At 40.6% G+C, this 24257-nt stretch overlaps 1 protein-coding gene and 1 pseudogene across 1 annotated transcript in view; one reads left to right on the forward strand and one right to left on the reverse strand.

The window, feature by feature from the left end:
- The window catches only part of Nox3 (NADPH oxidase 3), a 66098-nt gene extending 42422 nt beyond the window's left edge, over positions 1-23676 (reverse strand). The window contains exons 1-7 of the mRNA XM_008839405.2: positions 23590-23676; positions 22889-22984; positions 22664-22774; positions 21134-21218; positions 10687-10832; positions 7864-8045; positions 4577-4706 (exon numbers count right to left, since the gene is read on the reverse strand). Of these exons, the coding sequence (XP_008837627.1) occupies positions 4577-4706; positions 7864-8045; positions 10687-10832; positions 21134-21218; positions 22664-22774; positions 22889-22984; positions 23590-23634 (795 nt within the window). The 5' untranslated portion in view covers positions 23635-23676. The remainder of the gene's footprint in view (positions 1-4576; positions 4707-7863; positions 8046-10686; positions 10833-21133; positions 21219-22663; positions 22775-22888; positions 22985-23589) is intronic.
- Positions 10252-10405, forward strand: LOC108491144 (annotated as a pseudogene).
- Positions 23677-24257: the final 581 nt, after the last annotated feature.

A 24257-nucleotide genomic window follows, 5' to 3' on the forward strand; every position in this document is an offset into this window, starting at 1 on the left:
ATATTAATTTTTTTGGCCAATAATGCCTCACAACTAGGGCATCTGTCTAAAGGCAGACACACACACACACACACACACACACACACACAATTTTTAGCACCTTAAACCTCAGAATTAGAACAAAATCATCACCAGCTAACTGGAGAGCTAAGATAAGGAGCATTTTCAGCAAAAAATAAATTAGTGGGGCTGGAAATATGACTCAGTGGTTAAGAGCACTAACTGATCTTGCAGAAGACCCAAGTTTGGTTTCTAGCACCCACATGGTGGTTAACAACCATTTGTAACTCCAGTTCTAGGAGATCTGACACCCTTTCCTGGCCTCCATTTCCCTAGGGTATCTGCTGCCTACCTTGAGTATTTACCATTTGATGGAAATGGAACCACACTACTTTCTGTCAGCACTACAACTGGTCCTGAGGCTTGCTTTATAAAGCATCAGAGACTTATGAACTCACTGAATTTTAGGATGTTAAAGGTTTTTGGAAATCTAATCTCATTCCTATAGAAAAAATATCCTAACTTTCTGGAAATGGGTTCAAGTTGTCTAGGGAGACTGGTCTGGATCTCAGAGAGCCTAGGCTGGATCTCAAAGCTTGGAAAATGTCCTTAAATGTCCTTATTTCCTTCTTTGCCATTGTCAATCCATTATGACCCTAATCCTCTGATAAGACCTTGGGAGCAGGGAGGGCACCTCCTTTTGAGTTTGTGTGTTCCTACACACTATTTCCTTGCAGCTGTCTGGCTCTGTCTATAAGATCACAAGCCCTTTTAACATTTATTTTGCTTCTTTTGAGTTATCTTGTTTGTATTTTAATTTCTTTTTTTGCTTAGCTCTGGCTCTGTTTGCATGGTACCTGTCCTCACCTGCATCAGCCTTCTGAGCTACTTTCCTGGGGCCTCTTGCTTGCTTGATAAAGGCTAGGATTTATGCAGGCAACACAAAGCAATTTGACCCACTTACTCTTTTCCGCCTCAGTGGGATTCACCAACATGTTCAGAGTAGCAGAGAGAATAAAACCCTTTGTCCACTTGTGTTTTGGAGAGGCAGAGAAGATGCTCAGAGCAAGGCTAAACAGAGGAGCGGGCAGGAGGGCGGGGCTGGACTAAGCAAATCAAGTCTTAGCTTCCTTATGCTTGACGAGACTAGAAAGTATTTTAAGAAGTGGTTTTGATAGTTAGAGAAATGACAGCAATGATTCTTTCTACATGGGAGAATGATTTGCAAAGACCCTTACATAGTCTTTTGTGTATTTTCACAAATAATCTTCCATATCCATTTGAAAACACACACTTTAGACATCACGTAGTTCATTTTGGAGGTGTCAAATCAGCCATGGCTTCTGATTTTTCCACATTGATGAAACAGAATGGGTTATTTTTCTTTCCATGGTTAGTCGGGAAGGAGAATGTAAGCCATTAATCCTTGGCTCGATCTCTAGTCTACTATATAAATTGCTCCAGAAGGAGATAGCATGGTTTATTTATACTGTGATGCTCCTGGAGCCCCTTGAAGTTCAGGGAATGAGGGTGAGCTACAGCCAGCAAGGAATATTAGGGAACTGGTCCAGCTGTGGTGATCAGCATAGATAAGAATGAGTAGATAAGGGAGGTCATGCCCTCCCTCATCTCTTACCCTGTGTCTTCAGATACATTTTGAACTTGTGTTTATATGTGTTCACGTATGTACAGTGCACATGTATCTACATGCAGTTGGACGTGAGAGGTCAACTTTGGGCATTGTTCTTCAGGAGCCTTCCAAACCTTTTGTTTTGAAACAGGATCTTTCACTGATCCCTGGGGTTCACTGAGTGGATTGGTAGCAGGTACCTGTCTCTACCTGCCAGTGCTGGGATTACAAATATGTGCCACTATGCCTGGCTTTTATGTAGATGCTGGGGATTGAACTCAAGTCCTCATGAGTTCATGGAAAGCATTCTACTGACTGGGCTATCTCTCCAGCTCATATCTTGGACTATTTTGTGTTTGAATTTTCTTATTTTCAAAATGGGAAATGATTGGAGAAAAACTGTTATTTAAGTTCCCTCCAAACTGTTAAATATTTTTGCTTATTCTCAGGGATGAATGCAATATTAGGGACATGTACTTGCAGGCAGTAGCAGAGAAATGATAAAGGAAGTCCTGGAGGAAGGTCACAGGTTTGGAGGGAATGTCATAAGGTGTGAGGAAGAAAGTTCATAGCTGGCGGCAGAGTCGGGAGGCTTTGCTAGGAATGCCTTAGGTAACGATTTGAAACACCCTCGACCTCCATTTCTCCATCGCTTAAAATAAAGGGTCATAAATGGTTCACCTACCAGCTTCCTTAATGCTAAAATGCTACATGGATTCCTAGCTTTCTTTTTTCCTTCTCTAAAAATACCCAGAATCACGGTATAGTGAGCATATCACCACAGAGAAAAAACTATGTTGATTTAATAGCAGCAGTAATGAAACTTGTTTCCTCCATGTTTATTCCTAGCAGAAAATAAGTGTATGCTGGTTTTTATTTTATTTTATGTGTGTTTATGAATAGAACATTTCCTTAGCTGATCAGCTCTCCTGGGGCAGGGCCCATGTGTTTGTCTATTGACATGCAAGTATGTTGTAGCCACTTGGTGAAATTTCACTGATTGACTCTACCCCGGTTCAAGCCTTCCCTTTTACCTCTGACATCATTCCCTAGAAAGCAGAAACCACTCAGCCTTGTTTATTTATTAACTTCAGGCAAATGAACTGAGGTGCTTCATTAGCTAAGGAGGACCAAGCATCTTTTGAGACTGGATTGCACAAGCCGCTCTGGACTCTATAGTTGTATGCTTGTGTGCCTGGGAGTTTGAGGTAGAAAGGAGAGCAGGAGCTTCCTGTGATGTTTATACAACATAAAGAACAAAGAATTATCTGGCCCAACACAGGGAACAGTGCATTGCTGGCAAATATTATACAGATAAAAACTCCATGAAAATGGACAGAGGCAAAGACGAAGGCATAGAGTTGTGTAAAGACACTGTGGTGCAGTGACACATAGGAACCCTTAGTTGTCCTTGGAATGCCTTTCTGATTCAGCCTTTCTAAGACATCAGAAGGAATATTGTACAGTTCATCCAAGCGGTAATTGCACAGCCCACACACGCTTTGGATCAGGATCCATTAAATATAATGGGAAAGAGTGACACCACCAGTTTGAGTGTGCAAGGAGTTGTGGGGGGCGTCAGCAGAGAGATGGGTAAGTCCTCCCTCTTAATGATAATTAATGCCAGCGTGTAGTGCTGGGAGCAGGCCTTGGTCTGTATTCATGAGACGTGGGAGAATATTGATTTTTTTTCTTTTATGGAGATGCTGTGGCTGAAAATTTTAGAGAGGTATTCAAGTTTCTCGTTAATATGCAGGCTGGATAGTGGCTACCGAGAGTTGAGTTTAAGACAGAGACAATCTATACTGACCATTAAAAGAACCACGGTCTAATGGGCACATCTACTTTACTTCTCTCAGTTTTAAAATTTCTCCTACGATTTCACCTTAAAACCTGGCATTTAATTTAATACATGTGAGAGTTTTTTTAAAAAGTGATTATTTATATTCTTCCTATGTGGGTGAGTTAATTTCCTAAATCCCCACAATTTATAAACGATTATATCCTATTATCCCATTCTTAAATGATGCAGATTTGGGGCACTTGTTTCCTCTTAGGTTTTGTCTGTTTGTTTGTTGCTACTATCTCACATATTCCAGGTTGCAACTGTAGTTGATGATGAGCTTGGACTTCTGATCCTCTAGCCTCCAACTCTGAGTGCTGGGATTACAGGCATGCACTACCACGCCTAGTTTATGCAGTGCTGGGGATCAAACTCGGGGTTCTGTGCATGTGGGGCAAGCACTTTATACACCCAGTCTCCGACTGGTTTTAATATATTGGCTTCATTTATTTTCTGTCATGCATCACCTAGGTAAACCAAAGGTTTGTACTGTTCTGAGATTTTGGAAGAGGCCAAACAAGGGTCATTATTCCTGTTTGCCTATGTCACCAGCTGTAATAACTGTAACATACCTAGAAAACAGTACTTTCAAGCTTTGTGGACACTGTCATCTACTCAAATTAATTTGTTCTGTTCTTGGCTAACATTGTCAGTATTTCAGTTATGAGAGCCTGATTCTTTTGATCCCAAAAGTTGTAGAAAGAAAGAAGGTAAGCCTCTAACAAGGGGTTGGTTCTCTTTCAGGCTTCTCTTAATCTGGAGTGGAGACAGAGGGGCAGGCAGAGGTACAGTGAAGGTGCACAGGGTGGTGAGCCACGGGACTAGGTCCTGCAGAGCCATTACAGTGCTGTGATGAAGCCCTGCCATCTCAGACATCCATATTTAAGCATAAGTGGATCACATTTCAAAGCTGAATAAAGTGCTTTTGGCAGTAAACCTCTTTTAAAATTATCCATAACTCGATTTCTCCATTAGCCCACTTAATAAAGAGTTGGCTTCATCTAGTGGTGACATGGGCAGTTCTTTTTTCAAGCCTATAAAAGCTCTAGTTATTTTAACAGTGGGGACAGTTATTTTTAAAAAGCTCCTGGGTTCATTCTTACCGAAGGTTCCTTGCCAGAAAATTGAGGCACGGGGCACAAGGTAGCTGCCTGCCATTCAGCATAGCGGTGTCTACAGAAGGTGACATTGTGTAGTGTGAGACTCTCTCCAGTTTGGCCTCGAATAATCCGACTTATTTAAAAACAAAAACAAAAAGAAAAAGTACAAAAATGTCAAGCTGGTTTTGTGCAGTCTTGTTACACACAGATTTATACTCTACAGTGGGTTCCAGAACAGCACTGGCGTCTCTTGAAACGTGGGCTGTCTCTCAGCTCCCTCAGCGTTTTTTTTTAAAACTAGGCATTTAAAAAGCACTGGATAACTTTGAAGATCCGAGAGAAGAAGTGCCCCTCTGTGGTATCCTGTGTTACACCGAAAGTGTCTATATTAGAGAATTCATAATGAAGGAAATTGTTTGAACACATCCTTTTGTAGACTGTTGAATTTAATTAGGTTTCATCTTGTCCTGATTGCTGATTTGGACTAATTGGCTAACTTTGTACTATTGGGTGCTTTCACAGATTGATTTAACTTCTACCCGTCTTAGTTCGTTTCTGAGCACTTAGAAGTTTTTAAGTGAACTAGTCAAAAGAAGTACCCAGAATAATGATATTTTTTTTCCCTCAGTGACCACTAGCAGGCTTAGCATTTGACAAGGTCAAAACAGGTCACTTTGAAATGTGTCTTTGAGGCTGTATTGATAAATTTAAAAGTAGAAAGAGAAGCCAGCCTGTATGAATGGAGCACTGGATAAAGAGTCCTGTAATGCTACTCTATTACATTTGTTACAAATGCATTACTGACTGACCTTTGCAAATTACTTTGGCATACACTCTCAGGATTACTTTACTTATTGGTAACCCTGAAGTAAGGGACTAGACATAATAAAATTGGGGAGTTGCCCAATTCCTAGGTGCTTATGAAGAAGATGCATTGATTTATTTTGAGAAACTAGGTTCTTATAGCCTGAGAGACAGCAGTATTACATAAACTCACATCCTGTTTAGCCTGTGGGGTAGTGGCCTCCTTTTGTATCCTCGGGCATGGGAGAAAGGATTTAAAATACCCTGGAAAGTAGTTGGTGTCAGCTAGCACTGACACGTTAGCCCTTGACACTGTCTGTTCTTATGGAAGTCACCCAGTTGGCAAACATCCCTTTGAGTCAGGTGAGCAAAACTGTTTGTGAATCTCCAGGGCACAAATGATGCCCACCCAAGGCAGGGTGGTTGTGGTTAATGAATGAGACATCCTACATTTCAACACCTTCATTCTTGGGTGTTAGGGAACTTTCCCTGTGGTATCTAGAGACCACAGATCGTTCCATTAGTACACTATTATTTTTAAAAATTTCAAGTTTTTCAATGTCTTCATCTATACCATTCCATAATAGGTAGACTTATGGCCATTAACACCTTCCAGCAATCCTGTGTCTACTTAGCATTTTGAATAGAATTTGCAAATTACTTTCACTGTAAACAGTAGCTGCAGAATATGTCAAGCTGAGAGAATTAAAGAGGCCCTTATCCCCAAATAAGTCTTTCAATAAGGTTAAAATTACTAAAACATTCTCCTTATGAAATAGTGTTTGGATATCAAAAAATATCACCAACAAGATACTAAGGACTGAAATCCATTGTGCTACACTGCAGCAGAGTGTGAATGTAGGAGATGTGGGTTTAGGGGCAGACAGGCATCATTTCCGTGAAGAGGCCTTCTACCTGTGTATGGATTGTAGAGAGCCTCACAAAGGGGCTCCAGTCAGCCATAACTCTGACATGAGGAAAAGAATCAGACAGGCAGACTCACAACTTTGGAATGAAATATTGGGACTACACTATCCTGCCTGCTCCCAGTACAAAAACGAAGGGTGAGGTCTCCACACCCAAAGAGCCATCTTCAGATATTTTTAAGCTAAAAGGGAATAAAAAGCTTTAGTTAGGAGCAGTATAAATGTGAAGGTTAGCTGATTAAGAAAAAGGTTTATATTTCAGAGTAAAACATTCCCCAGGAAGTAACTCTTTCTTCTGCGATGTGGTTGTACATGTGTGCTGGTTTGAATGAGAATGACCCCCATAGGCTGCATGTATCTGGACATTTTGTTCCCCAGTTGGTGGCGCTGTTTTGGGAGGTTTAAGAAGGTGTGGCCTTGCTGGAGGAAGTGTGTCACTGGGGGCGGGCTTTGAACCTTGCTGGATTTCCTGTGGTTCTCTGCTTCCTGTGCCTGCTTTAAGATGTGAGTGCCTCTGCTCCCACCTCCTCACCATGTCTACCGGCCATCCGTAAGCTGAAGTAAACTCATCTTTTCATAAGTTCCCTTAGTCACTGTGTTTTATCACAGCAACAGAAAAGTAACTAGTATGATATGTCAGGAAAACAGGGTGGTGAGAGAACTCTTAATTTGGCATGGGTTGTGGCAATGAGAAATGTGTTCCATCTCATAAATGTGGTGGGTTAAAACTGATCATGCATACAACTGTGCTTTGAAAGTTATAACTTGAAAACCAAAAGGCATCAACTTATGAAGTAATTAAAAAGGGAAATCTCATGTGCGGACAAAAATTAATGAATCCATGGCTATTATTAAATATTTATTTAAATAATATTTAATATTAAATATTTAATATTTGAAGAATTGAAAACAATGTCTTTGAGGGTGAACACACTGTGCAACCTCAGATACTTTATGTGCTAGTCTTGCCTCTCAGTGAAGGGCTTGACAGTTTCAGGAGGGTGTCAAATACCAGAGCACAGTCTTATGGGCTGTCTGAGCAAAGAGGAATCCCAGAGGGAAAATGGAAAACTGATGCTCACTGAACTCAGGGCACGTGTGCAGTCAGTCTGACGACTACTGACGGAGATGATTTGGAACTCAGGTTAGCTGGGCTGTCTTACATACTCCCCTCCCACACACTGGGCTTCCTACTTGATGGTTCTGGGAAAGCGACAGTGAAATCTGGGTATCAAGAATACATCTCCGGTCTAATTCCACCTAAATTGGATTGCAGAAACAGGTGCTGGAGGGAACACAGCTCCACTGTCATCCCGCACGCATTAGGTTCCTTGTACCTATAAACATGACAGGACTCACTGACAGAGCTAGGAAAAAGACACAGAAAACTTCTCCATCTATGTGGCTCATTTCCTGTCCTACAAGAAGAGATTGGCTGCTGTGAACGCACATTGTCATGTGTCTTTTAGTCGCTGCAAATTGTTTCTTTGTTAAAAGGAGAATTATTTTGAGATTCCTAGAAAGAAGGATCTTAACACCCACAGTAAAAGATGGACTTACCCTGCTCCATGGATGGCCAGACCGACGAAGAAGATGATGAAAATGTGGTGTGTATACCAGAACAGCTCATAGGAAGACTGTCTGATAAACTCGGTTGAAGAAGTCATGATCAAAATCAAAGCCAGGGAGATCACCAGGCCAGTAATGCCTGCGAGTGTCATCAGTAGCTCAGTGGTTGTGTTCTAAGAGAAACAAATGCCACTACATCATAGTTTGTTACAGTTTTGCAATTTTCGGGTCAGTACTAGGGGATCCAAGCAACAAGCGACTCGGTGTTTTTCTCCGAAGCGTGGGATGTCAACAAGGTCAGGTACAACTCGAGAATCGAGCTTTACTGTTGGTATTTTACTTTGCTCCGCTTTTTATAAATGACTATGCCATTAAATATATAGTTTCCATTTGCACAAATTAATTGTCATGTAAAATCTCCTGGTTTGGATTGATACTAGAGAGCATTGGAAGATAAAATGCTGCAAAATAAGCCCAAGCTTTAAGTTCTCAATTTTTAAAATAAAAACATGGGGCACCATGCCATGCTTAATTGCATTTTAGCATTAATAAACACATTTTCGAGAGGTCCCTTAGGGGCGTTCCTTATAGAGCAGCTGCATACTCTGTTCTCCTGGTATTTTTTCCTTGTCTTGCTTTTTAATTGCAAAGACCATGACTTGCATTTCTTTCTTGCTACCTCAGGGGACCTGGAATACGGCTTGGTAAATTCTCTGCGATCAATAAGGTCATAGCTATTCGTATCTGGTGTGGATGCTCCCTAAAGGGCAGGACTCTGACTCATGAGTGCAAGGGACAGTTAATAGCCTTTTAGAATATTAATCGCAAAGCATTTTGCTTTTATTACGTACTTCCTGTATTCTTGCTTAGTCATTAGCATTCATACCCTGTGCTCCCATAGCTGAGCCAACGTGGGCTCAGTAAACTCACACTATATCTTTTGTCAGTAAAACCTCATTAATTTGGGCTGCTTTGAGATCTGGAGGTAATTTGGATAGGGACTTCTCCATTGTTTATTTTTTTGTTCCAGAGCAGAAGAATGAAATAAAGTTGGAAAAGGGTATGCCTAAAACATTTAAAATATTTTTTTTGCAGATACACTCAGGTATTTTAGAAGTTCACTCACGACATGAGTTGTGCTCATTTCAAATCACGCTTTGGTTGTTAAAGCAGATTTCTGTTTCTTTTCCCCTACAATACATTTACAGACTGATCTGAGCTGCAACAGATTGTCCAACATAGCCCCACTCATGAATTGCTGTAATGTACGCTTTGACTTATTGATAATCATTTCAGCAAATGCCCTAAATTAGATGGTCTTCTGAACTTAATTAATACTTACATAGGATATTGCTTCTAAAATTTTCAAATAACAGTGTTTGAAGTAGCTTACCTATTTTGTAACATTGATTTAAAGGTTATTCATAATAAATACTATTTATTAGATAGTCTCTTCAAGATGTTGAGATGTCACAGCTGATAAAAGTGCAGAGAGTAAGTTTCAGTGGAGTGTTCAGTCACAATGTAGATCACCCCCACCCCCAGTGCTCAGGGACCATCTCAGGTGAGGGTGGGAAAGGCTGTAAAAGCCAGAGGTCTGGATAACCAGAGTGAAACAGGGTCTTCTGGACAGGACAGAACCACAGCACACATGAACTCAGCCGCTGTGGTTGTCTGCATCGGATCTCATAAGATCATGTAGTCAACATTCTAGCACAGAGGGATTCACAAGCTCCTATCCCTAACTGAGGAGCTATGGAGAGTTGATGGTTTCTGAGGGAAGGAGAGTCCTTTTCTTGAAGGCTTTTCTCGAAAAAACATAGATTCTTCTTCTGGTCTCCATGCTGGATACACGTTCTAATACAGCAGTTCATGGACAAATGTTTAGGTGAACCACAAAGTGGTAAGGGTGGGCCTTGGGGAGGAGGTCTTTACCTCTGAAGGTAGGAAGCTGTGGCTACAGTTTTGGGATTTATTTTTGCTTCCTAGAGACACTGCTGCTCTGTGCATCTAGGTGGTTAGCATCAATGGCGTCACTAGTCCTGCAGGTCTCATTATGAAATGGCCTTCTTTGGTCAGTACATGATGTTCATATGCCAAAATACAAGGCAAGAACAGATCCAGAGAACAGTTTGCAGAAGGAAATGAAACATCGATCTGTCATCCCTGGATTTAGGTGGCATATGCTTTATCAGTGAAGAGAATTTGATCAGGGATGCTTTTAAAATGTACAGTGTTAGGGCTTTAACAGTTTCCTATATTCTCCTTACTTATAACCTCCCAGCCACATTAATGATCGGAAATTTAGCTTTTTTAAAAATAGTTGCTCTTTCCTTTCATCTGCCATCGTCTTCTGTATGCTTGTCTGGGTCTCTCACCATGTCTTCTCACAAGACTTTCAGAATCAAGCGATTTTTGGCCAAGAAACAAAAGCAAAATCGTCCTGTTTCCCAGTGGATTTGAATGAAAACCGGTAACAAAATCAGGTACAGCTCCAAGAGAAGACACGAGGAGAGCCAAGCTGGGTCTGTGAGGATTCCCACACCATGGCACGGTTGACTAAGCTGAACACGGTCAATCATTAGGTCCACCAAATAGAACTGAAGGTTTTTATCCTGGAGATTTGAGCACATTGGTTAAATAATGAATATGTAGAACCTTCCAAAAAAAAGTGAAATTGATACTGACATCTGTCAGCAACCTCTTCTATCCAGCTCTTTTGTGAGAAGCTTTTGAAATGTATTACTTGATATAGGAATGCGGAGAGAGCAAGAATTCTTCAGAAGAGAGTCCAGTTAACATGCAAGAACTCACCGTGTGCAAGGTGCGGACTGGATTGAGGTAGCTCTCATTTGGGGTGTTTCCAAGCTTGGAAAGTGCAGCCAGAAGTCCCTCAGCATCCTCTGCTTGACCCAAGTGGTAACGCTCCAGGTTAAACAAATGTGCCACAAGATGGATGGCTGGGGATGAGGAGACACACACTGTATAACATTCATCTCCTTTAGTTATTCTGAAACATTGCTGTCTTTCACTATGTTCTGGTTTTAGTAATCCTCAAGGAAAAGTATTTATACATGCATCTTTTCCAGTGTCTTGAATGGAGTGGATCAAATACATCTGAAAGTGGTTCTGCATAACCATCTTTTGTATAATATAATTTAGTACATGCACTTTTTTAATTTTTTAAAAAATTATTATTTTTATTTTATGTGTATGCATGTATTGCCTGCATGTAGGTAAGTGCACCTGTGTTGTGCAATGCCGTCAGAGGTCAGAAGAGGCTGTCAGATCCTCTGGAACTGGAGTTACGAACAGTAAACTGCCATGTGGGTGCTGGGATTTGAACACGGGACTTCTGCAAGAACAACCAGTGTTCTTAACTGCTGAGCCATCTCTCCAGCTCCCCATGCATTTTAATTATAGAAATAAACTGTGAAATGACCCACCAATTCCATTACTGGGTATTTATCTAAGAGAGAGAAAAATTTTCTCAGTGGTTTTATTCTTGATAGAACAAATCTGGAAATAGCACAGGTGTCTGTCCACAGGTGAATGGATAAAGAAACTGTGATGTGTTTATAGAATGGCACAAAACGTAGATTTAGCAAGTGAGCAATTTAAGGGGGAAAAAGGTGGCTATGCATACAGCTAATAATACAAATCTCAAAAATATTTTGGTAAATATAAAGGAACGTACAAAAATACAAACCATATAGCTTACAGTACATGAAATTCTAAAGCAAAACTAATCTGTGATGGGAAAAAAATTATCAGAAGTGCTTCTGGGAGTGCGGATGGCATTGTGAGTCCAGATTAGCTGGGAAAAGACATTAGGGAATATTCTAGGTCATGTTAAAGATATAGAGGGATACTTAGCATATATATTATATATATGCATTAATGCATTTGCCCAAACTCTGTTACTTTACTGGAAATACATTATTATGACTTCATTTTCTATATATTAAAAAGAATTGAATTTTGAAAAAAAAAGGTAATTTTCAGTGCATCATAATTTTAAGTATGTTAACATTTTGGAAGTGGAATAAGTCATATATTGAAACATGGTTATATATAAATTTAATTCTTTTAAAAATATTTATTATTTTTATTTTATGTATTTGAGTATATTGTCTACATATATGTAAGTACACCTGTGTCATGCAGTGCCTGTGGAGGTCAGAAGAGGGTGTAGAATCCCCTGGAACTGGAGTTGAGGATGGCTGTTAGCCACCATGTGGGTGCTGGGAACTGAACCCAGGTCCTTTGCTAGAGCAGTCAGTGTTCTTTACCACTGAGCCATCTCTCTAGCCCCTGCAATACAATTCTTTTTAAAAAATTATTATGACAATTCATAGCTTAATCTAATCAAAATTCACTTATTTTAAGCCAAACACCTTCATTTCACATCAATGTGACATTTGTAAGACCCAAGGTTAAGTTTGAGTAAAAGCCCTTCAAAATTATCAGTTCAAACGCCTCATTTTCCAGAAGAAGAAAATTAGTACAGGAAATATTAACTGGGTCCTCCTCATATTCCTCAGCCAGCTTGGTAGGGTCAGGACCAGAATGTGGGCCCATGCTTCATCAAGGTGGTCTTGATGGGGAGAGTTTAAAATAAGGCGCTTGGTTTCCTGAGTTTTGAGTGAATATGGAGGGGGCAGGGGCAAAAGGGTTGGGCCGCTCCCCTGAAGATGGTGTCTGTCTTCTGCTTTTTCATGAGCCCAATCATCTATCTGGATGAGTCCACACTGACCATTCCATATGCCAAAGTGGATGCTAGCAATCAAGAACAAATCCAGTGTCATATAAACTTGTGACTTGTGGTCCAGCCTACACTGTCTTTATTTCAGATATCACAGAAGCTTGCACAGATGTAAAGGGTGGAAAGTTGTAGAGATAGTCCTAGATTCTGGCTCTGAGCTTCCACATCAAAAAGCTACATAAACAGCCCCTCCTTAGAGTATCTTCTACTTACTTCTACATACTGAGATCCTCTAAACTGGAGAAATACAATTCTTAAGGAAAGAAAGTATATAAATGGAGCTATAAATGCAAAATTTCCCAAAGAAGTCAGAATTATTCTAGAATACTGTATCTCATACATACTAACACATGTTTGTATGACACATAGGTTGATAGATACCAGGGAGATACTGTCTTTGCTCTCTTTCAGACATGTTTTCTGTTCTTCTCTCTATACATTTTAACACACACACACACACACACACACACACACACTCCTACATACCTACTTGGATTTGCATGGATCATTCCTACAGAACTGAAATAAGCCAGTATTTATGAAATGAAGCACATACTCTCAATGTTCTTAAGACATAAAGCATGCAATCTAATTCTGAGAATGGGTGATGTCTAAACTCCAGGTGAGGAGAACAAGCCCACAGCATCCTGTGGCCTGAAGGTTCTGAGTCCATGCTGCTCTCTCCTAGCCTGTGAACTGTTGGGAAGCAGCGGTCACATCCTCTGGGTGACCACATACTTTGTAGTCCCAGGTGGGTGGCCAGTTGTCACCTACCATTGGGATCAGACTCAAGTGTGGACCTAGGGTTCATTAGGCAGGATGTAGATAATTCCTCAGTTGGATAGCATCTTTTCTTCTGCAGTCACAATGAAAAGAGCTGGATCTGCTACTGTTATAGTCCAAATAAATTATGGGATCCTTGATGGGTGTCTACTGTGGGTCAAGGTGTAGAGAAATGAAGGGAAAATAAGATTAAAAGAAACTTCTGAGAATATTGGGAATGGTAAAGTGCTTCCACTGTTCTTAGTAAGCATGAAGCCTAGAGTTTGGATCCCTAGCACCCATATAAAAGTCTGGCATGGGGATGCATGTTTGTAACCCCAGCCCTAAATAGGAAGATGGAGAGACAGGTGGATCCCTAGAGTTTGCCGGTCAGCCAGTCTAACCAAGAAACAGCTCCCGGCTTAGTGAGGCACCTGTCTTAAAAATAAAGAGGAGGCTACCTAATGTCAATTGTGCCCCCCCCCCATGCACACATGCACAGATGCATGCCCCTTCTTAGAGTATTGCTGCTATTTTGGCTTGTGTGGCAACTGCTGCAAATTTACTTAGAAATGCCATCTTCTATTTAGCAGAATTTTCTTGTTACCTGAGCTCCTTCCAGAAGAATCATTCTCTTTTCTTCTTTGAGAAGTTCTACTTACAGTTTAGAACCGAATTCAGAAGTTGTTTTCTATACACATTCTTCAGTTCCACAGACACAATGATATTTCCATTATAGCTTTTTCTGGAAATTATTGTTCTGAGCATTTATTTATGGCTTGTATATCCTCAAATGACCTTGACTCTTCAAGACTTATCTATCCTTGAAACCCCAGCACCTGGCACACTGCTTAGCATCAGTAAATATTTAATAATTATTTTCTAAGTGACAGGTTACAGGAAGACAAAAGGGATAAAGAATAAAGGAACCAATTGATACATACTTCTGGAATATTTTTCTCTAGGCCTTAGGTTGAAAGCCAAATCAAGCATACTTTTGAGGCTCCTCAAAGAAAGTAAAGTATATGAGGAGTTTCTGCAACTGTGATGCTTCCTGCCTTCTTTGAGTTTGGTGAGGTGTGCACCCAAGAAATAGTGTATTTTACCTGTAGATGCTGTAATAGTTTGGGTATAGTTTGTCCCCAAAAGGTTCATGTGTCAAAAGCCTAGTCACTGATGTGGCAGTGTTAAGGAGTGATGAGAACTTTAAGAGGTGGGTCCCAGTGGGAGGGACCTTCCCATACTGTGGCTTCCTGTCTCACAGTGATCTCCCCCTCTCACTGTGTTCTGACAATGATGCTGTCTACCACAATGCAGTGCAGCCACAGTGGCCCTTGACAGAATTTGCACTATGCTGTTTGGAATTTCCACTTTCTAAGGTGTGAGATGAAGAAATCTCTTTTCTTTACAAAATTCCCAGTCTTCGCTATTTAAAATGGACAAGCGTGGTCTTCATCAGCAGATACGACCGTGTCTATGAAGAGGTGGCCTTGCTGAGTGAGCCTCAGCATCCGCAATGCTGCAAAGGCTTATCTAGAAGCAGTTTTTTACAATATGGTGTATATAAAATGGGATGTTGTTGTAAATTGAACACAAACATTGTCCATCATTTCAAATTTTCTGATAATTGTCCCAAAGTTCTTTTTTAAAAAGCAGGTAATACTTTTAAAAATGTATTATTGAAAAAGCATATATTGAATGCTTCCTATATATGAGGCAACTGTTGTCAATGTTGTGAGTACATTACTTGATTTAGCAAGTTCCATTTTATAGGTCAGCATTCATAAACATAATGTCAAAGTTGGACGAAACCCTGTTTATATGACTTCAGGGCCCCACCTTTTGACATATGGGCTGTATTATTTCCTTTTACTGATTGAATGTTGTTATACTTTTCTGTATATTACAACTAATTTCTCCTATGGTCTTAGGTAAAACTCTTGGAGTGCTTTGCTTGAGTCCTTTAGTGTGAGATCACATTGTTCCTAATGCTCATGTCTGATCCTGGCACTTGCTGTCCTCATTGCTGACTTGTAAATGTCCCTCACATTCCACCTCTTCACCCTTACTTCTTTGGTTCTTGCTTTCTTTGATTCTCCCTCCATGGAGACAGGGACCAGAGCTGTTCCCATTTCACAGGATTAGGAACCGAACTTCAGGTTGGATTAGGGACTGATTTACCACTGTACCTTATACTCCTGACAGAAAACAATGAATGAATTCTCTTTTGTATTCTTCTGTTTTCATAACATTCTTCTTTGTAATGAGTTGTTGATCACAATCTGTTTTCTATTAGGTTGATTTCCACATGAGAATTTGACACTGTTAAACTAAATTTAAGTATGTAGAATGGATGAATAAGGATATTGAACTATGGATTTACTTTTATTCCTAGGTCTTTCCTAACAGAGCTAGACACTAATGAAGTGGGAGAAGAAAATCCAAGATGCTTTTTAAAAAGAGGTAGGTTCTAAAGAAATATGCTAGAACTATCTTCCCCATATTTTCCATGGCTTCTTTTCTTCAGTCCTCTCTGTGTTGCTTTTGTTTTACAAAGTAAATTAAATGTGGAATATTTTAGTTACTTCCGAGAACCTCAGAATAAAAACTCCCTATGCCCATTTTATTTGTATAAACATTTAATTTTCCTCTTAGACCTGATTCGAATTTTACTATAATCTTGGCTTAAAACTAAAAACATACCAACTAGTTAACCCAGGGTTACTGGGGCTTAATAGAAACTAGATCTTGCTTTTGTTCATTTTCTGACATATTTTCTATTCTTTCTACATCTTAGTCTTCTGTTTGTTTTGAAACAGAGTGTCCCAGTAGTCCCAGCTGGCTTGGAACTTGCTGTGTAGACCAGGCTGGCCTTGATTTCACAGAGATTCGCCTGCCTCTGCCTCTCCTGTGAGTGCTGGGATTAAAGGTGTGAACGACCATACTGGGCTCATCTTAGTCTTTTTAATATGAATGACCATACCATCTCTGTTGTGACAACAATTATTTCAGAAATGTGTTTAAAATGCTGAAATCGTTGATTTCTTTCCCTCTTGGTCATTGCTATAATTTCATGATATTAGATTTGTTGTTAGCGTCAAGCAGAAAGAACCACTTAAGTGGATGCTTTCCAGTAACCTAATTTCTTCCTGCCTCTATTTTTTTCATCTGTAAAATGGTATAATAGCTGTCTTCCAGCTATGTGATCAGGTGTCTTCTCTGAAGATAACTGGGAACAGTTACCTTTCAGAAGAAATCTACAGGCGGATAGGAAAGTCACACTGATGTGAGATTCATATTTTAATTTGTTTTAAAAAAATCAACACTGGTTTAAATGGAGATCTCCAGTCTTGAAGTCACTTGCCACTGACTCCAAATCAGCTCTTTTCCCACTCCCGTGGACTCCCTAGAGCACACACTGTTGTGTCCTTGAAAGACAAGCTGTTTTTCCATAGCCCATCCAAATGCACTAAACTAAAAGGTGTTGTAATTAGGTCTTGCTACAATTTTATTTTCTCACCAAAGTACTTTTAAAAGAGACCAGCTATCTTGGAAATGCTATGCAGGCACATTTAATTGGTCTGTGAATTTCTGAGTTCAAATAAGGAACTTTCATTGAAGAGCGAACAAAAAATCATAAAGGCTACAATTAGAGCTGGTTGCCCTGAGAAAGTGCCTTTCCCTTCTTCCTTTCTCATTTTTTTTTTTCCTGGAGATCAAAGGAGGCATAATTGAGGGGAATCTTGGAAGGGGGTCGGTTCTAGCACCCTTTTGCCTGCCTATCAGAGGTAGCAGGGGGTCTGGAGTTAGTCACTCCCTAATTGAAGCAGCCCATGGGATCGAGGACCCAGAAATGAATCCTGCCGTGTTTCTACAGCCAAAATCTGGCTGAGACTTTAAAACCGTGGGATCTGGTAGAGGACCCACCCATTCTGGCATGGTGTGTGTGCCATGTGTTCGTAAAGCACATTAAATCCCGTTAGGCAGGACTCGGGGTGGAGTCCTGTGGGCGCTCAAGCACCCCTGGTGGAACTGCAGAACTGGTTTGCAGCAATCTGTTAGAGGTTAGAGCCTGAGGAGTCTGTGTCTTCGGGCCCTCTTAACTGAGGGACCTCCAAATCATTATTTTCTTAGCGTCTTTATTCTGTGCCCTGTCTTTTCAGCCGGCCTCTCTTCTGTTTATTGATGTTTGTGAACTAATTTTAGCGACTCATCAGGAGCTGCACTCAGGGTAATTGTACACCCTGAAACCTGGCAGACACAAGCTGCAGAATTTGCGGAAAGAGCCGCGTGGGTCACTATTTACAGCCTCTGTTGATAGAAACTCAGGTTCAAAGTACTGCTTTTCAATTGGAGGGGTCTTCAAGGTCTACCATGGACCAGGGAATCCAGAAAGATCCACATTAATAAGAATGTAGAGGCTGCAAAACTACGATTTTTATACCAGTGGGGTTACAGGTCCCTGAACATGATTTATTAGTGGTTGGAGGATGCTCCGGCAGGTCTTATCATCCACAGGCAAGCAGGAAGGCAGGAAGCCAACAGAAGGGCTCCTGTCGCTGCATTTTCGGTGATGCCCTTGATTATAGACACCATTGTTTCGCCTCTCCCCTCCTCCCTAGCCTACTTCCACCAGTCTCTAATTACATCTTTTAATGATCCAACCAATTAGAGCCTGCAATTCAACTTCTAGGGGAATGGATGAGAAATTAGAGGTTGGCATGCAAACTTCTGCGTGGATACATTTCTTCCAAGGTTACACACCTCTATTAAGCCAGTCGGCTATTTGAGAAGCCGCATAATGGGCGAGGCTAATAAAATCAGCACAGGGATTCTGCGGCTGCTCCCGGGTGAACGCACCGGAAGGACAAAATGTGAAGAGCAAGGTGTAGCTATGAAACCCAGGGCTGAGCTTCGCTTTTCTCTCTAAAAGCACAGTTGCAAGCCACATTTCTTAGTTAGTGTGAAATGCAGTAATTGCTTTGTCAGGGACTGGGAGAGGCAGAGAGCTTTCTTTCCACCTTCCTGACTTTGCCGGGCTGGAAACCACAGCAGCGAAGCTGGTTGCCATGGAGGACCAGAGGAGGGCACTTTGCTCTCAGATACAGCCCGAACCCTGCTGGGGGAGCCCCAGGAGATGTACAGGAGCAAGGCAGAGCGGCAGGGGTTCAAGAGGAAGTGGGTTGGAAAGAATACTAATGCTCTTCAGGAATTTGTGAGGGGAAGAGGGAGAAAGAACATCCTGGTTTCTCTCCTTGCAAGCAGAGTGTGAATTTATTATCTTGAATGATTGGTATTCTTTTGAATCAGTTCATTCCTTAAACTCTATGCCTCATCCACCCAAAGCTCAGGCACTGTGTCTTGTTCCTTTCCCATCAATTCCTTTAGCCTCTCTTGCATGCTGCCAGTGCCATTCGCCCTGGGTTGATCAAACCTGTCGGAGACTTCTTATGTGCCAGGGACAGGCTGCTAAGATGCTAGAGGTATGGTGTTGTCCGCTGGGGCCATCACAACCCGAGGATTATCCCTCTGTGACATGAGGCAGTGTGGCATGAGGTTTGTAGGTAAAGGTCCTGGGTCTAGGAGAAATCGACAGGCAGTGGGTCCTGGATCTGGTAATATTTTACCCAACGGGGACCATGAGGGAGAGAGAATTTCAGCAGAGGGAATGTCCAAACAAAGGCATAAAGGCTCCAGAGACTTCCTGAGGGGAAAGGGCAAGGGGGATGTGGGCAAGAGACAGACTGGGTGTGTGTGGGGACCTGTTGGCGGACAGGACTATACCAGTGGACCCATCTGCCAAGCTATGGAGCCTAGACTTGATGTTAGTTTGCAGGATTTCCAAGAAAATAAAGTCTTGAAAATAATCTACACATCTCACTGAAGTAGATAAGTTGCACTGCTCTTTCTTAAATTCCTCAGAGAACATCTGAGACTTAATCTGAGTTCTCATATGCTCTCAGCTATAAAATAAACTATCATCTGATCCTAGTCAAATGTTGCTCACCCTAATTTTAACACCACCCTAAAAACAGCACTGATCACAGGAGTTTCAGAAAGTAATAGGTCCTATCAGGGTGCCTTGCTCATGGGAGTCATTCAATACATATTACCTATGCATTTATACTATTGATATATAAATACATATAAAGAATATATATACCCAAAGGTTTAAGGAGAAAGCTATTTCAAAACACATATTTTCTTACATCCTCTGTGACTTTGTCAGGTGAATTTTAATTATGTTCCCCAACTCTTTTCTCTGTAATATCTTTATAACTTTCTCTTAAAGTCCAATGCTCTTTACACTACTGTACAGTGATAATATTCTTCTGAGCATTTTACTGTGCTCTATCTCTCCTCTTAATGCAAAACTAAGGTTTTTAAGATATTAAAGGAAACCTAGAGATTCCCTTGAATGCCTCTGCCTACCAAGGAACTTTGTGGCCTGTGTTTGGGCACCCCTTACCACAAGGAGCTTAGTGCCCATGAGGGATTCTAATTCTGATTTTAGATAATTTCAAGGTGCAGAAATGACTTCTGTTTCTGAGCTGAAATCTGCTTCCTGGCGTCATCCCTCAACAGCAAAGCCTCCAAGCACCCAAGTGTAGTCTGTACTGTTTCAGGTCATGAGACATAAGGTTGGACCAGTCTTGCCTAACCCTCCCTCCACCCCCAAGCTCCTTAGGGGCATCTAGGACATGGTATCTTTTTACCCTTACTTCCTAACAAACCACAAAGACCTTCTGCAAAGCATGTCTCTGGTTTGATCTGGTGTTTAAGGCAATCAATGGGGAGCATTTTCTGCTCATGTCTCACTGCACACCCAAAGTTGTGTTAATTGGCACTCGGGCACCGTCTGTCATGTCTTGTTGGTTAATTAAATTCACATTTGTTTTGAGTGTTCCTTTTACTCTGCTGTTTTTTATGCATGAGAGGATAAAAACAAATGAGGAAAACATTTTATAGTTAAATTAGTTTGAGGGAGAAAGTCCTGAATCATAACTTTTTATTGTTCTGATAGCCTTTTATTTCAGTATCTTTGTTTTCTAAGCAAAACCACAAGCCAGTTGATTGCTCTTTCCCTTCCTAGTCTTTCCTTCCTCACAGGTGTCTAACGTTGAACAGAGATGGTAATTTCTACTTGAACTAGAAGTGTAGTAACAGTAATAGTTCATATGGTTATAGAAATCCATGTTTTTCAAGAACCGTCTATGTCCACTAGCTCGATCCTATTCAAAGCCTGGTTCACCCGAGCTTTCTTTTCTTTTTCATTTTTCTGCCTCTGATACCAGAGCTTGGAACAAGGTATTCCTTATTACACAAAGAAAGGCACCATCCACATCTGAATCTAATATTCTTTAAATCATATAGCCTTTTGCCTATGGGAGTGAGATTTTGGGTATAAGTCAATTGTATTTCTGAATTAGGTTGAATAGCAAAGTGTTCATTTTCAAGTGGTTATTTAGCATCATTATGAGCAAGTGATGTTATTCACAAATGAAAGGAAAACTTAACAACTTTCCTTTGATAAATTAAAGATCTTACTTTGGAAAAACTCATATGAGTCTAAATTAGAAATTTATAAAAAACCCATTAATACAAGGATTTATGTGATCATATGGAAATGAAAATTTCTTTTATCTAAGGGCGAGACTTCAAGGGATTAAAACCAAACCATAAATTTAGACATTAGGTATCACCAAACCCATTAGGCAATTAGTAAGCACGTACTTGCATTAGCAGCTATCCCATAGGCAACCAGCTCGTGGAACTTGAGGTTTTTGTCCAGCTGCCTTCTCCATAGCCCTCTGCAGCACTAGAATTCCCAAGTAAACAAACGAAAGTCTGAGTTAGGAAAATGAACACAGGAAAAAATGTGCCCCGAAACCTAAGACAGCAAGACTCAGGCCCAGCCTCTATGTTGCTTAACTTGCGGATACAGGACACAAAAGTTAGTGGCAGTTGGTCACCCAGCAAAACAAAAGGTTATTAGCTGCTTTTCTGGAATTCCAGCTCAGTCCAAATGATGGAATCAGTAGGTTTCTGACTAGACTTCCAAAGTCTTAATAAACCCCATAGCTTTGCCTCAGCCTGCTTGTTTGTGGAGAATGTATAGGTGACAACTGTTACCTTATGCATGTAGTTTGAGTAATCCATCAATTATTCCTTATTATACAAAGAAAGGTATTCTATGTACCTACTACTAATATTCATTAAGTTGCGATGATTTCATAATACATTTTTTCTGATAAAGGCAGTTGACAATATTATTTTTCTGCATGTTTTCTCATTAACAGAAGAAAGTCAGTACTCAGCACAATGAAATGAATCTAACTAGGTCCCACTACCAATGATTGGTGTTAAAATCACCAGATTGAAACCCATGTCCTATGATTGTGATTGTGGTAGGAACTCAGATGTTTCCTGAGTGGCACTTGTCTCAACTGCCTATTTGTCTTCTGTCCATCAGAAATGGTGAGAGTTCAACATGTCATCATTTGTCCATTTTCATGGGGGTAAAGGTTGAACAAGGAGTCCAGCATCATGTAGGAGGTCTGTGGCAAAAACCCATCAAAGTGCATGTGCTGATTTTCAGTTAACCAGTGTCTTAACATGATTACTGAGAGTTTCAAAGGAAAATGCAGAACAGTTTTTTTTTTTTTTTTTTTTTTTTTGTAAAGAGCCAGATAGTAAATAATTCAGGATTGTAGAACAGTCACTGCCGGAACTACTTAATTCTGCTGTTGTTGAACTAAAACAGTCATAAGTAATATGTGAACATGTACACCAATAAACTGTATTTTCTGGCACTGTATCTGGCACATTGTGGCACTCTCTGTCGCCATTTTTAAATAGTTCAAAATTGAAACCGAGAAGGTGTGTGTGTGTGTGTGTGAATGTAGTGTATGTGCACATGTACGTGCGGGTGCATGTACCCTTGTATTCTTTCCAAGGCCAGAGGAGGGCGTTGGGTACCTTATTCTATCACTCTCTTCATAAATCCCTTGAAATAGGGTCTTATACCTAACCTGGAGTTAGGCTGGCATGCAGCAAGTCCCAGTGGTCCTCTTGTCTCTGACCCCCACCCCCCACCCCAGTGTTGGGATTATGGGCACTCAAGACTAGGCCTTTCTTTTAACATGGGTTCTAAGGATTTGAACTTAGGTTGTGAAAGAGCTACTGAGCCATCTTGCCAACCTTTAGTTGCACTGTAGTAGTAAGTCACAACACCTAGGTTTATTTAAAATATTTGTTACTTACCATACTTGTTCCTCTCACGAACGAAATAAAGTTTCGACTGACAGGTAACAGAATTAGCATGCAGTTAAAATTCAGGCATGCTGCAGATGCTCTGGCCCACGCCAATGTAGACTGTCCGTAGGTTAAAAATATAAAAAGGAGGAACAGTGAAAACAAGAAAACCTGGAAACGTGGAAGGCAGTTTCTTTTCTGAAACAATAGCAAACTGTGGCCAGCTCTACTTACACCCAGAATAATTCGCGTGTAAAAGAAGGCCTCCTCTCCTTCATACCAACAGAATGTGTCAATAAACAGATAGAGATTCACTGCCAGCCACGAGAGCTGGAGAGAATAAGAAGAGACACGATCAATGCATGGCCCACGTTACCCCCTACCCAGGATCGCTCAGGGGTTCTTCTTGTCAGATAAAATAAAGAGCTTGCCAATATTAATCAGAATTACTCCATGTATTTATTTCTTACAGATTAGTTTTTAGCAGTGCTTACAAATAGTAAGAAGTGATTAACTTTGTTAAAATCATTTTAAACACATGGGATCAACTTCAAATTATTTACTGAAAAGCACAGAATCTTCTTAGTCAACATGATTGACACTGGTGATGAGAGGAAGGGCATTTTTAAAGCACTCTAGAAAAATCCCAATTTCAAAGCTTTATTCCAAGACGTCATTTGATGAGAGAGACACACATTATGCAAATGCAATCTACTTGACTTTAAAAATAATTAAAAATGAACTCAATTGGAAAACAACTTTGCACGATTCTATAAGGGTAAATTAAATATATCTCCTGAATGTTTGCTAACAAGTTTTGGTTTTTTAGCTAAAGTAATATTTCAAGACTTTTACTGTTTCTGGACAAGTTATCCTATGAATCAGAGACTCTTTAATACAAGTTCTTAGAGTTGAATAACAAAAGTAACACTTACTACAACCACGATGGACACGCTTTCACTCAAAATCCAGCACACCATCCTGAAACTTCTCTTTGATTACCAGCAAGCTGTTCTTTTCTGCTCACCTGAATCTGGATGTTGTGTGCTTAGTAAGGGGTTCCCTACTAAATGATTTCATCCTTTTGTCTTGGGAAGCACCTACTGGGAGCAGCTCTCAAGGAATTTCTAATTAAGGATTTCATGCCAAAGGCACATCACCAAGCTGACATGCTTCGTGACCTGGGTAATACAAGGCAAGTCTCTGTCTAATGATTCTCTTCTTCAAAGATTTCGTAAGAAAAGAAAGCTCGCTTTATTAAATTGTCTGTGTGTGCTTCATAGTCCCACTCATTTTCTACATGATTGCAGTCAAGGCAATAATAAGTCCGTGTGTAAATTTGAGAAGTAACTTAACTTCTGAAGGCTGGTGCAGATTCAAGGGGTTCCGACCCCTGGTCCCTCCACCTCGCTTGTTTTTGTTTCTTTACTCCCCCTCCATCCTTTCCAAAAAAGCTCTCAAAAGAAGATATAGAGGGGCTGGAGAGATGGCTCAGTGGTTAAGAGCACTGGTTGCTCTTGCAGAGGACCGGGGTTCAATTCCCAGCACCCACATGGCAGCTAACAACCCCCCTATAACTCCAGTTTCAGGAGAATCCGATGTC

This window comes from Nannospalax galili, unplaced genomic scaffold (genome assembly GCF_000622305.1).
Source record: "Nannospalax galili isolate Female #2095 unplaced genomic scaffold, S.galili_v1.0 scaffold211, whole genome shotgun sequence".
NCBI lineage: Eukaryota > Metazoa > Chordata > Mammalia > Rodentia > Spalacidae > Nannospalax > Nannospalax galili.